We start from the raw sequence: 16,113 nt of genomic DNA, 5'->3' as shown, positions 1-16,113 counted from the left end.
ATGCTAGGGCTTACTTTCCAGTTAGGTCTTACTTTTGGGGAAACACAGTATCCAAAATATATAAGGAACTCATACAACTCAACCACAAAACCCAAACAATCGAATTAAAAAATGGGCAGAGGAGCTGAAGAGATGGTTCTCCAAAGAGGACATACAGATGGCCAGTACACATGAAAAAATGCTCAACATCACTAATCATGAGAGAAATGCAAATAAAAACCACAATGACATATCATCTCACACCAGTTAGAATGGCTATCATCAACAAGACAAATAATAAGTGTTTGAGAAGTTGTAGAGAAAAAGGAACCCTCATATACTTGTTAGTGGGAATGCAGATTGGTATAGTTGCTATGGAAGGCAGTGTGGAGGTTTCTCAAAAAATTAAGAATAGAATTACCATATGACTCAGCAATACCTCTATAGGGTATCTACCAAAAAAATCTGAAAACATTTATCCATAAAGATATATGTGCTCCAATGTTCACTGCAGCTTTATTTATCATGGCCAAGACATGGAAACAACCAAAATGTCCTTCGATAGATGACTGGATAAAGATGTGGTATATATACACAATGGAATACTATTCTGCCATAAGAAAATATGAAATAATGCCTTTTGCGACAACATGGATGGATCCTGAGATTATTATGCTAAGTGAAATAAGTCACACAGAAAAAGTCGAGACCCATATGATTTCACTGATATGTGGGATATGAAACTGAAAACAACAGAGGAAAGAGACACACAAATGAAGAAATAAAACTCATAGACACAGACAATAGTTTAGTGGTTACCAGAGTGTTATGGGGGAGGGAGGTGGTAGATGAGGGTGAAAGGGATCAAATATATGGTGATGCAAGGAGAACTGACTCTGGGTGGTGAACACTCAATGTGATATACAGATGATGTATTATAGAATTGTACACCTGAAACCTGCATAACTTTAATAACAACTGTAACCACAATAAACGTTAATTAAAAAAAAAATTAAAAAGCCAATAAAGACATATATCCAAAGACTTGTATATACATATTCACAGATTCCTCATTTGTAGAGATCCCTAAAACTGGAAACAGTGCAAATGGCCATCAACCAATCAATGGACCAACAAACTCTGATATATTCATATAATAAAATACTACTCAGCAATAGAAAGGAATGACCTATTTATACATGCAACAACATTGAGTCTTAAATAATTTTACTGAGTGTATGAAGTTACAAAAATTACACATATTGTATCATTCCATTTACATACAACTCTAGATAGAAAATACAAACTAAATTATAATAATAGAAAGCAGATTACTGCTTTTGGGGAAAGGAAGAATTGCAAAGGCACACAACGGAACTTTTAGGGGTAATGTACACATTTATTATCTTGACTATGGTGATGTTCTCATGGTGTATGCATATGTAAAAGCTTACCAAATTCTCCATTTCATTTATATGAACTTTATTATATATTAATTTACCTAATAAAGCTGTTAAAATTGACAAAATATTGTAAAATAAAAAAGTAAATGAAAAAGTTGACCAAATATTACTATTTCTACCTCATGGGATAGCAAATTGAAGCTAAAAATAAAACTTCCCTCACTGCCAGTAGCTAGTTTAGAAAAAAGGGAGTTGTTGACTGATCCCTCCATAGCTCCCCTTATGGTGAGGATGGGTGGTGCACTAACCTTGCCCTAGAATAAACTGGAGAGAGAAGACAAGAGTACTAAGAGTACTAAGAATAGTTTTGTAAGACGTTCCCATTTATGCTTCTTGCGTATTGTATCAAAAAAGTGTCTGCAGTATGTTGGACTGTCTTTTCTTCCATGTAAAAGAACGGAAATAAAGAGTATCCAAGTTAGAGGGTAGGTTTTGCAGTTAGACCACCTAGGTTCACAGCATGGCTCCACTGTTTACTAAAGGTGTGACCTTGGACAAGTTCCCAAACCTGTCTGTGCCTCAGTTTCCTCATGTGTAAAACATGAATTCACTTAATAAATATTTATTGAGAACTCTCCCCCCAAAAAATTTAAAAATGGCAATACAGGAAAATATATGTAATACAGTAAGTAGAAAAAAAAACTTCCTAATTTTTATATATTCTAAGAAATTAAGAGTACAAAAAAGAAAAAACATAAAAACGGTTAAGAATTAGACTTTTCAGACATGTGAAGCATAGAAAAGATATAATTAGAGAACAAGATATAGTTTCCAAATTATACAGAAATTCAACTGATTCTCTCTATATAAATTATATTTATTCACTTGACAAAAGAGGTTAGAATGGAATATTGAGACCAAACGATTACGACACTGTTGAAAAAGAGAGCTTAACAAGCACAACTCATTATATATGTGTATCAAATCAACACACTGCACAACTTAAACTTACACAATGGTATATGTCAATTATTTCTCAATAAAAATAATTTTAAAATTAAATTAAATTTAGAAAAGCACAACTAGATTGTGATCTGCTACCAATGTCATGTCCTCTCAGCAGTTAATCATGTTGATATTAGGCTTATGTTTTCCAAAAAACAATGTTTTGATTATGCATTTTCATGAACATTTACAATATAGCTTTAATTGTCAATTTTATAGTATTACAACTATTATATGAAACATAAGCCAATGTCTACAATTTTCAAAGTTTACCCAGTGAAATATAATGTTACTAAGATTTCTAATTTGACATTTTAAATACATTTTATTTTTAATTTTAATAAATTTATTGGGGTGATATTGGTTAATCAGATTATACAGGTTTCAAGTATACAGTTCTATAATACATCATCTGCATATTGCATTGTGTTCACCACTCAAGTTTAATACACTGTTCAAGGTGAATGTAAATCTTCCAGAGTCTGTCCATGGATTTACTGTGCAAAGGAATCCAAATGTCTTCCACCAGGAAAAATGAGGAGCAATGACATTAAAACTAAGTTGTAATATGGTCACTACATTATTTTATTCAATGACGTGTATGATGAGTAAATTTTCCCATATATATAGCTGTTTTGGAAATGACTTTCAAAAAGCAGCTTAAAAATATTCATTAGAGATCTGCTACAGTTAAAGCTGGAACTCAATAAAAGGTACCGATGTATTCATTTTCAGAAGGTATTCATTTTCATGTTCAAAAAGCATTATTCATTCCTACTGTGAAGAGTAAGAACCCCAGTGTGCATGTAATAAATTAATATTTAAATGATCATTTTGATAGAAAAATAACAATTACCTGTGAGACACCCAACTTTTTACAAGCATCAAGAAAATTTTCTACATTTCTTCGACATTTTGCCATGCTCAGTTTAGGCTGTGAAGTAAGGAAAAAAAGATATATTTTCAGACATACTTATATAGAAATTAATCAAAATGAAAATTTAATTTATGTAGGTATATTATTTAAGACAGTTTGAAGAGGCTCTATCTTCCTTTAGAGAAACAACAAATTGCAGAGAAAACTTACCACCGCTGGTGATGGCACATGAATACTAGCTACGGAGCGCGGCCTTATATGATTGGCTAAATGGCAGAGAACAACCCCATCCATTAGTGCTGCTCCAATGTCATCAGGCAAAATTACTTTTAACTTGGACTCGAGATTCTATAAAGAAATGGGTATAAATCACAGATATTCTACCTAACTGTTATATATTTATATTACTAATCATTACATAACCCAAAAGAGCATTGAAAATAAAATCCACATATGTTGTTAATTTTCCAAGTTAAACCCATTTCTGCAGAGCAGATCTGAAAGGGCCATCTGACTTACGTTGCGAAGTTGTCGTATTTGCTCTCGTTCTTCCCGTAGATGTTCCATCTTTCTTCTCATTGTAAATCCGGGATCTACTGCCCCATATTCCTGGCAAGATGAGCGGCTAAAAGCTACAAAAACAGAAATTTCCACCTTATTATAAAGCTAATAGGATCAACCATCAATAGGGAAAGAGGCATGATAAAAAGAATCAAAACTACATAAAACACCATTACTTATTAATACATTCTAAATATTTTTCACAGAATATAATAGAGATCTACTGATCTACATAATTGCAAGCAACAACAGGGAAGACAAGTGTAATGATTTCTCCCACCTATACATGTTCTTATTTAAATAAATGTTTTTAGAAATGTATGATCCAGGTTAAAAATATTACTGAATATAAGTTAGCCTTTATTATCTTTATAGAAAAAGGAAATTAATCTTGAAGGTCAATACAGTTATTCAGGAATAAAAACTATAATTCAATACCTTGCCAAGTAACATGGATCCATTTTCTTTTGGGCTTGCCAAATGCGAAAAGATCCCTTTTTAAAACCACAATATAATGGAGTGCTATAATTTCAAACAGTGTTTGGTCTGCTGGCAGAGTGGTCATTCTAATAGCAGTCACAGTAGAGTAGAAATAAGACTGCAGTATATCTAAGGCAAAAAGCTGAGGTTTCAGGAGCTTGAAGGTAAAGAGGAAGAAAGAAATGGGGAATGGGAATTGGAAAGACAAATAAGGTTAAGAGAAAATTACTTTTAGGAGAAGGGAAATAATCTATGTACACTTAAAACTGTGGAATAAAGTCCCATTTAAGCTGGGAAACTCTAGTTTCATATACTATAAGCAAAAATTTTATTTACAAAATATGTATTTACCTGATCTAGGTTTCAAGCCAAAAGGACCATGTGAAAAACCATCAGTTCTATCATATTCCTAAAAACAGAAAATAGATAAAACCTTTTCTTTCAAAATAATCAGGGTAGTTATTTATATCAATTCCAATTTTGAGACGTATTTACTTTTTCCATGATTAATGCAGTAGAGAAAGGTAAACTGCTTCAACTCAAATTAATAATTTCACTTTTATAAGGTCTATAAATATTTTCTAATTGACCTAACTACATAAGCCTTTAAATACTTAATACTTCTCACTCAAAGAAATGGAAAGACATTCCGTGCTCATGGATTGGAAGAATCAACATAGTTAAAATGGCTATATTACCCAAAGCAATATACAGATTTAATGCAATCCCCATCAAAATCCCAATGGCATTTTTTAAAGAAATAGAACAAAAAATCATCAGATTTGTTTGGAACCACCAAAGACCCCGAATAGCCAAAGCAATCTTAAAAAAAAGAACAATACTGGAGGTATCACACTCCCTGACTTTAGCTTGTACTGCAGGGCTACAATCATCAAAACAGCATGGTATTGGCAGAAAAACAGACACATAGACCAATGGAATAGAATTGAGAACCCAGAAATAAAACCACATAAACATGTACAGATAATTTTTGACAAGGAAGCTAAAAACATACAATGGAGGAAAGACAGCCTCTTCAATAAATGGTGCTGGGAGAATTGGAAAGCCACGTGCAAAAGAATGAAACTGGACTGCTATCTGTCACCATGTACCAAAATTAATTCAAAATGGATCAAAGACTTGAGCATAAGACCTGACACAATAAACTGCATAGAAGAAAACATAGGTACTAAACTTATGGACCTTGGGTTCAAAGAGCATTTTATGAATTTGACTTCAAAGGCAATGGAAGTAAAAGCTAAAATAAACGAATGGGACTATATGAAACTTAAAAGCTTCTGCACAGCAAAAGAAACCATCGACAAAATAAAGAGGCAACCAACTGAATGGGAGAAGATTTTTGCAAACAGTGCCTCCGATAAAGAGCTAATATCCAAAATATACAAGGAACTCATGAAACTCAACAACAAAAAAACAAACAACCCAATTGAAAAATGGGCAGAGGACCTGAAGAGACATTTCTCCAAAGAGGACATACAAATGGCAAATAGACATGTGAAAAAATGCTCAACATCACTAATCATCAGAGAAATGCAAATAAAAACCACAATGAGATAACACCTCACCCAGTCAGAATGGCTGTCATCAACAAGACAAATAGGAACAAGTGTTGGAGAGACTGTGGAGAAAAAGGAACCCTCATACACTTTTGGTGGTAATGCAGACTGGTGCATCCGTTATGGAAGGCAGTGTGAAGGTTCCTCAAAAAATTATGAATAAAATTACCATATGATCCAGCAATCCCTATCCTGGGTATCTACCCAAAAAATCTGAAAACATTTATACATAAAGACACGTGTGCTCCAATGTTCAATGCAGCTTTATTTACGGTGGCCAAGACGTGGAAACAACCAAAATGTCTTTCGATAGATGAATGGATAAAGAAGTTGTGGTATATATACACAATGGAATATTATTTGGCGGTAAGAGAAGATGATATAGGAACATTTGTGACAACATGGATGGATCTTGAAAGTATAATGCTAAGTGAAATAAGTCCTGTAGAAAAAGCAGAGAACCATATGATTTCACTGGTATGTGGTATATAAACCAAAAACAACAAAAGAACAAGACAAACAAATGAGAAACAAGAACTCATAGACACAGACAATAGTTTAAGGGTTACCAGAGGGTAAGGGGGGTGGGAGGGTGGGAGATGAGGGTAAGGGGGATCAAATATATGGTGATGGAAGGAGAACTGACTCCGGGTGGTGAACACACAATGGGATTTATAGATGATGTAATGCAGAATTGTACACCTGAAATCTATGTAATTTTACTAACAATTGTCACCCCAATAAATTAAAAAAAAAGAAAAAAAGAAAAAAATACTTAATACTTCTCACTCACAGCCTAAGAAAAATGAAAAAGGAAATTATTGAAGTATATAAATAGATATTAGTTTTGAGTGAATAACCAAATTAAAGTATCTCTAAAAATGAAGTAAACTTCAATGAAAAGATAAGTGAAATAAGCAACATGTACTCAGTATCTATCATGGACTCGACAGTGGATAATCTGAGAGAAATCTACACATTCATACTAATAGGGACTGCAGAATGATAGGTGATAAATTATTATGTCTTCTATTTGAAACCACATTGCTTCAAAGTGCTTTCACACAGCTAGTTGTACACTGTGGAAAGAACTGTGGTGTATTTTTTAAAATCTAAAATTGGAGTCAGAAAGCTTAGGCTAAGTCTTGAACATAACATTTAATTTCTGTTACTGTTTCTTCATCTTTAAAATGGGGTGTTGTAAAGATTAATTGAAAGAAATAAAAGAAAGCACATTGTAAATGTAAATTGGTAGGATAATATAATTTTCGCAGCATCTTATTTGATCTGCGCAACAACCATGACGTAGCTCAAGTCCAGGTTTCAGTCAGTTCTCTACCATTTATTGACTGAGTTCTTTGGGCAAAGTTATCAGTCTCTTCAGCTGTGAAATAATGAGGATAATACCCAGTTTATGGGACTGCTTATAGGTAAATGTACAGGTAAGCCTTTGTTAGTAGTAAAGCATGAATTATTTTTTATCATTTTCCTTTCACAGATAAAATTGAAGCAATCAGAATTATGCTGAATCTCGAATCTTCTGCTGATTAAGATGAGATATGCAGTTCAAGCTGAATGTTAGTTGAGCTACCAAAACACATGCTCACCACCCTATCCATCTACAAGCCCCAGTTTCTCTTCATTATTTTGGTTCAAATGCTATGAATTTCTGACAAAAACTTTACGAATCCAAATGCAAGCAAAATACGTTAGTATATAAGCAACTAGTATATACTAGTATATTAGTATATAATTTACTTGAGAAAACTAACACTAATACTCTACCCATGATCACAGATTATAAAATCACAAAGCAACTAGGCAAATAAGTAGTCACTTAGATGCTTACATTTGTTGTAACTGAAAGTAAAAGACTTACAAAAGCATGACAAAGATTACTTTTAGGATATCCTAAATTATTTTCTAAAAGAATGTAAACCACTTTACCTGCCATAAATAATTTAGAAACATGCTTATAAAACTAATGTCCAAGTCTATCTAAAAGTTTTATAATACAACTAACTCAACAGACAAATAATCCTAGCTTTTAAAAATATTTAACACTACCTATATAAAAGGAAATACTATCTAATTAACAAATGGTGAATTTGAATCATTCAAACATTTAGACAAAGTCCTGAATTCACCAAATGAATGTATACTCACTTATTTACTAATACCAATATAGTCGTAGAGTAATAAATAAGGTAATCTGAAGTAAAGATATTGTTTAGAATTTTTAAAATTTATCTCTTGTGGTAAAACAGTAGGTTTAACTAAATTTCAAAAACCAGTCATTCAAACCATCAGAGTATTTGGTTGAGATCTCACAAAAACTCATCTACCCCTTTTTCCCATGAACTCCCAGATCTAAGATCCTAGGAAATGTGTACCCTCCTGTCGATAGGAACAACCCACTGCAGGGATGTTTCTCGTGGAAAAAGGAAGTTTCTCTTGCATTGCTTTCTGACCTAAATGGTTATGAGAAAAACCAAAGGTCATTGCACAATGCTGAAGTACTTTTTTCAAATTTAAAAATTTAAAGCTGTTTCTATCATTTATTTGAAAATATGGATTAATTCAACAAAGTATAAATTACATAAAATGAATTCTTTTCTGTGATCTATCAGAAATTTCCAATGAGTAACAAGTTATATTTATTATGAATATTTGCACAAAAAGATAGTGTTCTGAGAAGTTTTTATAGGTTAGGTTTGTACAAATTAACCTATGTGGATTTTTAAATATGGGTGAATAAATTAGTGTTAAAAAAAAAAAAAAGAAAGATGAGTTTAGAGAAGAGACAAGAAAGAAACTTATATAAACACATATAAAAATGGAACTTGTACCTCAGATGATACTGGAGATTGTGGTGACATATTAGCATTATCACTGTCTCGCTAAAATGTAAAAAAAAGATGAAACATGAAATTAAAACATGGATGATAATTTAGAAATATAAAAAGAAAACTGAAAATTATTTTGATCAACTGCTAAAGGAAGAATCTAGAAAATACCGTCTACCACCTTGCCACTCTAAGTGTGGTCTGTGAACCAGCAACGTCAGCATCCTCTGGGAGCTTGTTAGAAATGCAGAATCTCGGGTCTCACCCAAGACCTACCGAATAGGAATCTGTATTTCAATAAGAGCTCCAGGTGATTCATAATCACGTAAAAGTTTTAGAAGTACTATCTACTCACACCAAATATTTTTCTATAAATTTATTTCCTTTAAATATCACAAAAGAAAAACTTTTTATAGTTCTTAGAAAGATCCATGTATTCAGATTAATTCTCGATGGGAAATGACAACATGTTACAATCTGAGTCAGGTACCTGGAGGTATGTAAAAATTACATTATTCCAAATAAGAGTGTTTACCTGGAAAATTATGTGTATCTAACATAGGCTTAGAAATAATTAAACAGAATTTAATTGCATAAAACAATATTAAATGGCCCATGTTTTTTTTAATGACTACTAACACAAAAATCTTAATATTTAATCTTGAATATGTATAACACATAGTACATTTATTCACACCATTCAACAAATGATTACTGACTACCTACTATAGGTCAATTACTGTGCTAGACATAGGGAATATTGAAATTTAGTAAAATATGAAATTTAGTAAAATATTGAAATTTAGTAAAATAGACTGAGAGTCAAGGATCTCTCAGTCTAGAGGAAAAACAGATTCATTTATACAGGTAATAGAACCTTCTCAGTAAAATAGAGCTTTGAATGGCAATAACAAGGCACAGATAAAGGGCACGTGGGGAAATAGTGAGGGTGGTAGAGAAAGGCAAGTTTCCTGACAAAGCAAAAACTGAGTAAGTGTGCACTAGAAAAAAGAAAGGAACAAAATTCCAAGATGAGAGGACAAGAAAAGCACAGCAGCAATAAATGAAAGGATGAGTGTAGAAAACTTTGAGCACTTCTGTATTGCTGAGAGTTCAGTGAAAGGACAGCAAATCTGGAGTTGAGGCTGATTTATCACAAGGGATTGACCAAGATAGACCTAGAATTTACGTTGTAAGTGATAAGGAGACACTGAAGATTTCAAAGCAAGGGAATGGCCTGATCATACTTGTATTCTTTGAAATAATCATTGTGGCTGCAGGGAGAGTGAACTGGAGAAAGGGAGAGAAGAGCAAGGATGCTACTGCAGTAATACAGGCCATTAGTGATGAGGGCCTGTGCCAGGGCAGAAATAGCAGAAATGCAGATGGGGGATATATTCAAAATATTTCAATATCAAAACAGAAAAAAAAAGTAGGCCTTGCTAACTGATTAGATATTTAGGTAGGCAGGACAAAAGTGGATATAAAATGTAAAGGGACAGGGAGAACAGCCAAGCTGAACCTCAAGCTCGGGGTTCAGCAAATGTTTTCTGTGTGATTCCATTTCCCCAAATTAAAGGAATTTTCAGAAGCTTTGCCAAGAACAAATATTAAATTAACTACCAATCCCTTGAAACAAAAATACAGAAAGGTACAGTATTTGTGGTGATGAGACTATACCATTTGAAAAATACTGGGAAGCTGCATAGCTTAAAATGCTGAAGCAAAAAAATTAAAAATGCACAAACTATAGAAATCTAATTTTAAATGTACTACCTAGAATTTGTGGAAAGAGATTAATAAATTACAAACAAACCTCAACTGATCACCAGGTTGATTTAGGAAGAAAAAAGATGGGAAAATGTAAAAATTCTGAATTCATGAATTACAGTTTCAAGAATAATATTAATAAAATTCTAAAACTGAATTATGAAAAATCTGTTCTAAATAAAGGACACATGGAAATTACATGATTAAATTAATAATTACATAGCTGAAGTCACAGAAATGACAGAACGAGGTGAGCTTCCTGAAATCTCCTCTGGAACTTACAACAAATTGAACAACTATAATTCCACAAAGGACTCCCTGCACAGCAGACAAGCAAGACTAAGAGACGAGCAACTAAAATCATCTAAAAGCAGGCAAATAGGGCAAGCAGGAGAGGAGGGAAGGGGGAAGTGTGGAGACCTGGGACCCAGGACACAGACCTAGCTCGAAGCTCCGATCTCTGCATTACAGAGCTACCACAGTCACGGGAGAGGAAAAATTCAGAATGCTAGCTTTCCCCTTATGGCCCACAGTCCTGCATGAAGGATCGGCATATAACATGGCTGAACCCAATGCTCTAGGCAGAGATCTCGGTGCAAAGACTGAGGGAAGAAAGGTGAAAACGGCGGTTTAAGACCTCACTGATGGGCAGAGGACAGAAGCTTAGGTACAGAACCCAGCCGACCCCACTCTACCATCCCAGAGCTCGCCCCACCGCCACCTGCCCAGTGCTAGAAGCAGAATGGCAGCAGTGTCAGATCAAAATAACACAATATTTAAAGTTCTGAGAACTGTGGCCCACAGCCATGGACTCTCAGGCCAACTACTTCTGGCAAAGGGGAGGGAGACTTGGGTGCTGGATGGGCTGTACTGGTGGTTGCCACCATTACTCATAGCCCCTCTCACAACCCACCCTTCCCCAGCCCCTACCTCTCTGGGCAGATACCTGCATGGGTAAACAGAGCCACTAAACACATGGCCCTGAATCCAGCGCAGGAAGAGCTTCGGAACTTAAGAAGCTTTACACACACCTGAACGGAGGCGGTACCCTGAGACCCAGGCAACCTACACACAGAGGAGAAGAACACTTTCCAGGGAATCCCCCCACTGTGTGAGAAGCCAGAAAAGAGCAGAGTGAATATAACACTACAACGTGAAAGAGAATTAAAGGCTGCAGTCGTAAAGAAAATAAAGCATTGTACCAACACCTACAGGAAAGCAAAAGAAACAGCTCTTCCTATCAACTTGTTGCAGAACCCACTCCTGTAGATGCCTAGGAAGAGAAATAATAATTCACTAATTGCCATGAATAAACAAGGTAACAAGGCAGCTCAGAAAGAAAATAAGTAGTCTCCAGAAAATGAACTTAAAGACATGGAAATATGTGACTTCAATGACACAGAATTCAACAGTGCTGTTCTGAAAAAACTCAACGAGACCTAAGAAAACACAGAATGGCAGTTTAATGAACTCAGAAACACAATCAAAGAACAAAATGAACATATTACCAAAGACCTGAAATTAAAAAAAAACAACAAAAAACAAATAGAACTTCTGGAGATTTAGAACTCAATTGAAAAAATGAAGAACAAAATAGCCAGCTTAGGTGGAGGAAAGAATCACTGACATTGAAGATAGAAATCTGGACATGACACAGATCGAAAAAGAGAGAGACTTGAGAGTTAAAACAAATGAAACAACTGTACAAGAACTTTATGACTCATCAGAAGAGCAATATAAGATTAATGGGCACACCAGAAGGTGAAGAAAGGTAGAAGGGAACAGAGAGTATATTCAAACAAAGAGTCGACGAGAACTTTCCAAACTTGTAGAAAGGACTGCTTCCTTTATCCAAGAACCAAATAAAACACCTAATTACCTCAATCCCAACAGGCCTTCTCCAACACACATTGTATTGAAGCTGTCAGGAATTAACTACAAAGAAAGAATCCTCAAGGCAGCCACAGAAAAGAAGACAGTAACCCATAGAGGAAAGACCATTAGGTTATCATCAGATTTTTGGGCAGAAAATGTACATGCCAGGAGATAATGGATGCAAACATTCAGACTATTGAAAGAGTAAAATTATGGGCCAAGAATAATATATCCAGCAAAGATATCCTTTAGAAATGGAGGAGGAATAAAGACCTTTCCAAACATACAGAAGCTCAGGGAATTTTCTTACACACAACCTGCAGTATAAGAAATACTGAAGGAAGTTATTTAATCAGCATAAATAGGGATAATTTGTGACAACCAAAACATAAAAGGGGGGAGAGTAAAGTTCTGAATGGGAATATAGAAACGGAGAAAGTAAGCATGCTAAAGAAAATGGAATACTCTAAATATGAAACTTTCTTTTACATAAACTCAATGGTAACCACTCAAAAAAATCCAGAACTGAAAAATATAATGTAATAAAGAAACAGAGGAAAATCATAGAATACCACCACACAGATATAATAGAAAACAATAAAAAGGAAAAGAAACAATGGAGACACAGTCTTGCCAGAAAACCAAACATAGAATGATAGGAAATCCTCACATATTAATAATCCCATAAATGTAATTGAACTGAACTCACCAAAAAAAAGGCACAGAGTAGCAGATTGGATCAAAACACTAAAAACAACCATATGATGTCTCCAAGAGACACATCTCAGCTACAAGGAAAAGCATAGACTCAAAGTGAAAGGGTGGAAATTAACACTCCAAGCAAATGGTATCCAGGGAAAATCAGGTGTAACCATACTGATATCAGATGAAATAGACTTCAGGGTAAAAAAAGTAACAAGAGACAAAGATGGGCATTTCATAATGATAAAGGGAACTATAGAACAAGAAGATATAAAAGTCATCAATATTTATGCCTCCAATCAGGGAGCACCGAAATATACCAAGCAACTACTAACAGAACTAAAGGGAGAAATTGACCAAAACACAATTATACTAGGGGACTTAAATACATCATTGACAGCTATGGATAGATCATCCAAACAGAAAATAAATAACGAAATAGCAGCCCTAAATGACACATTAGATGAAATGGACATAACTGACATTTATAGAGCACTTCATCCTAGAACATCACACTATACATTTTGTTCTAGTGTACATGGAACATTCTCAAGGATAGACCATATATTGGGACATAAAACCAGCCTCAGCAAATTGATGAAGACTGATATCATACCAAGCATATTCTCTGATCACAAGGCTTTGGAATTGGATATCAAATGCAAAAAGAAAGCAAGAAAACCCACAAATATGTGGAGATTAAACAGCATACTTTTAAAGAACGATGGGTCAAAGAAGAAATAAGAGGAGAGATTCAAACATACATAGAAACAAATGAGAATGAAAATACATCCTACCAAAATTTTAGGAATGCAGCAAAGGCAGTTTTAAAGGAGAATTTATATCATTACAGACCTATCTCAAGAAAGAAGAAAAATCCCAGATAAATAACCTCATATTACACCTCAGAGAGCTAGAAAAAGAAGAACAAATGAAATCCAGGTTAGCAGAAAAAGGGAAATAATAAAAATCAGAGCAGAACTAAATGAAACACAAACTAAAAACACAATAGAAAAAATTAATGTGACAAAGAGCTGGTTCTTTGAAAAGGTTAATAAAATTGACAAATACTTGGCTAGACTCACTAAGATAAAAAAAGGACACTAATAAAATCAGAAATGAAAGAGGGGAAGTTATCACAGATGCCACAGAAATACAAACGATCATCCAAGAATACTACGAAGGACTACATGCCACCAAATTCAATGACTTAGAAGAAATGGACAAGTTGTTAGAAACATAAAACCTTCCTAGCCTGAAAGACAAAGAATCAGAAAATCTAAAGAGACCGATCACCAGTAAGGAAATTGAACCAGTCATCTGAAACTTTCCCAAAACCAAAAGTCCAGGAGTAGATGGCTTCACTAGTGAGTTCTACCAAACATTCAAAGAGGATCTAATACCTGTCTTACTCAAACTCTTCCAAAAAACTGAAGAAGAGACAGTACTCCCTAACGCATTGTATGAGGCCAATATTACCCTGATACCAAAACCTGGTAATGACAACACAAAAGAAGACAACTACAGACGAATATCTCCGATGAAAACAGATGCAAAAATCCTAAACAAAATTCTAGCAAATCGAATACAACAATGCATTACAAAGATCATTCATCATGACCAAGTGGGGTTCATCCCCGGGGCACAAGGATGGTTCAACATCCACAAATCCATCAATGTGATACATCACATAAACAAAATAAAGGACAAAAATCATATGATTATATCAATTGATGCAGAAAAAGCATTTGACACGATACAACATCCATTTATGATTAAAACACTTAATAAAATAGGTATAGAAGGAAAATACCTTAACATAATAAAAGCCATATATGACAAGCCCTCAGCTAGTCTCATAATTAATGGTGAAAAACTGAAGCTCTCTGCTCTACGTTCAGGAACTCGACAAGGCTGTCCCCTATCACCTCTGCTTTTTACATAGTGTTGGAAGTCCTTGCCACAGCAATCAGGCAAGAGAAAGAAATAAAAGGCATCCATATTGGGAATGAAGAAGTTAAATTATCACTCTTTGCAGATGACATGATGCTATATATAGAAAACCCTAAAGATTGCATCAAAAAGCTATTAGAAACAACGAATACAGTCAAGTTGCTGGCTGCAAAATCAACGTACAAAAGTCCATTGCATTCCTACATACTAACAATGGAATGTCAGAAAAAGAAATAAAAAAAAAACACACAATTCTTTTTGCAATTGTAATAAAAAGAATAAAATACCTAGGAATAAACTTAATAAGGATGTGAAAGACCTATATATGCTAAAAACTATAAGACATTTTTAAAAGAAATTGAAGACACAAAAAAATGGAAAGACATTCCATGCTCATGGATTCGAAGAATCAACATAGTCAAAATAGCCTTATTACCCAAAGCAACACACAGATTTAATGCAATCAAAATCCCTATGGCATTTTTTAAAGAAATAGAACAAAAAATCATCAGATTTGTATGGAACCACAAAGGAACCCGAATAGCCAAAGCAATCCAAAGAAAAAAGCACAATGCTGGAGGTGTCCCACTACCTGACTTCAGCTTGTACTACAGGGCAAAAATAATCAAAACAGTATAGTATTGGCAGAAAAACAGACACACAGATCAATGGAATAGAACTGAGAACCCAGAAATTAACCCACATAAATACGGACAGATAATTTTTGACAAAGAAGCCAAAAACATATAGTGCAGAAAAGACAGCCTCTTCAATAAGTGGTGCTGGAAGAATTGGAAAGGCACGAGCAAAAGAATGACACTAGGCTGCTTCTGCCACCATGTACCAAAATTAACTCAAAATGGATCAAAGACCTAAACATAAGACCTGAAACAAGCTGCATAGATGAAAACATAGTTAGTACACTTACGGACCTTGTGTTCGAAACGGATTTTATCAACTTGACTCCAAAGGCAAGAGAACTAATAGCTAAAATAAATGAATGGTACTATATCAAACTAAAAGGCTTCTGAACAGCAGAAGAAACTATTGACAAAATAAAGAGGCAATCAACTGAATGGGAGATT

General features: G+C 34.4%; 1 protein-coding gene and 1 non-coding gene across 3 annotated transcripts in view; both read right to left on the bottom strand.

Moving 5' to 3' along the window:
• The window catches only part of LRCH2 (leucine rich repeats and calponin homology domain containing 2), a 169,814-nt gene that overhangs the window by 21,914 nt on the left and 131,787 nt on the right, over positions 1-16,113 (bottom strand). The window contains exons 16-20 of one of the 2 annotated variants that reach the window (XM_033112466.1): positions 8,732-8,782; positions 4,657-4,714; positions 3,784-3,896; positions 3,475-3,612; positions 3,244-3,321 (exon numbers count right to left, since the gene is read on the bottom strand). In XM_033112466.1, coding sequence (XP_032968357.1) covers positions 3,244-3,321; positions 3,475-3,612; positions 3,784-3,896; positions 4,657-4,714; positions 8,732-8,782 — 438 coding nt within the window. The remainder of the gene's footprint in view (positions 1-3,243; positions 3,322-3,474; positions 3,613-3,783; positions 3,897-4,656; positions 4,715-8,731; positions 8,783-16,113) is intronic. The other variant, XM_033112553.1, reaches the window with a different exon arrangement.
• Positions 8,268-8,396, bottom strand: LOC117030451 (small nucleolar RNA SNORA35). Its single transcript, XR_004424398.1, has one exon. It is a non-coding gene; the product is annotated as a small nucleolar RNA SNORA35 (small nucleolar RNA).

This window comes from Rhinolophus ferrumequinum, chromosome X, assembly GCF_004115265.2.
Source record: "Rhinolophus ferrumequinum isolate MPI-CBG mRhiFer1 chromosome X, mRhiFer1_v1.p, whole genome shotgun sequence".
NCBI classification, from domain to species: Eukaryota; Metazoa; Chordata; class Mammalia; order Chiroptera; family Rhinolophidae; genus Rhinolophus; species Rhinolophus ferrumequinum.
The sequence above is the reverse complement of the archived record's forward strand: the minus strand, read 5'-3'. Positions and strand labels throughout refer to the sequence as shown.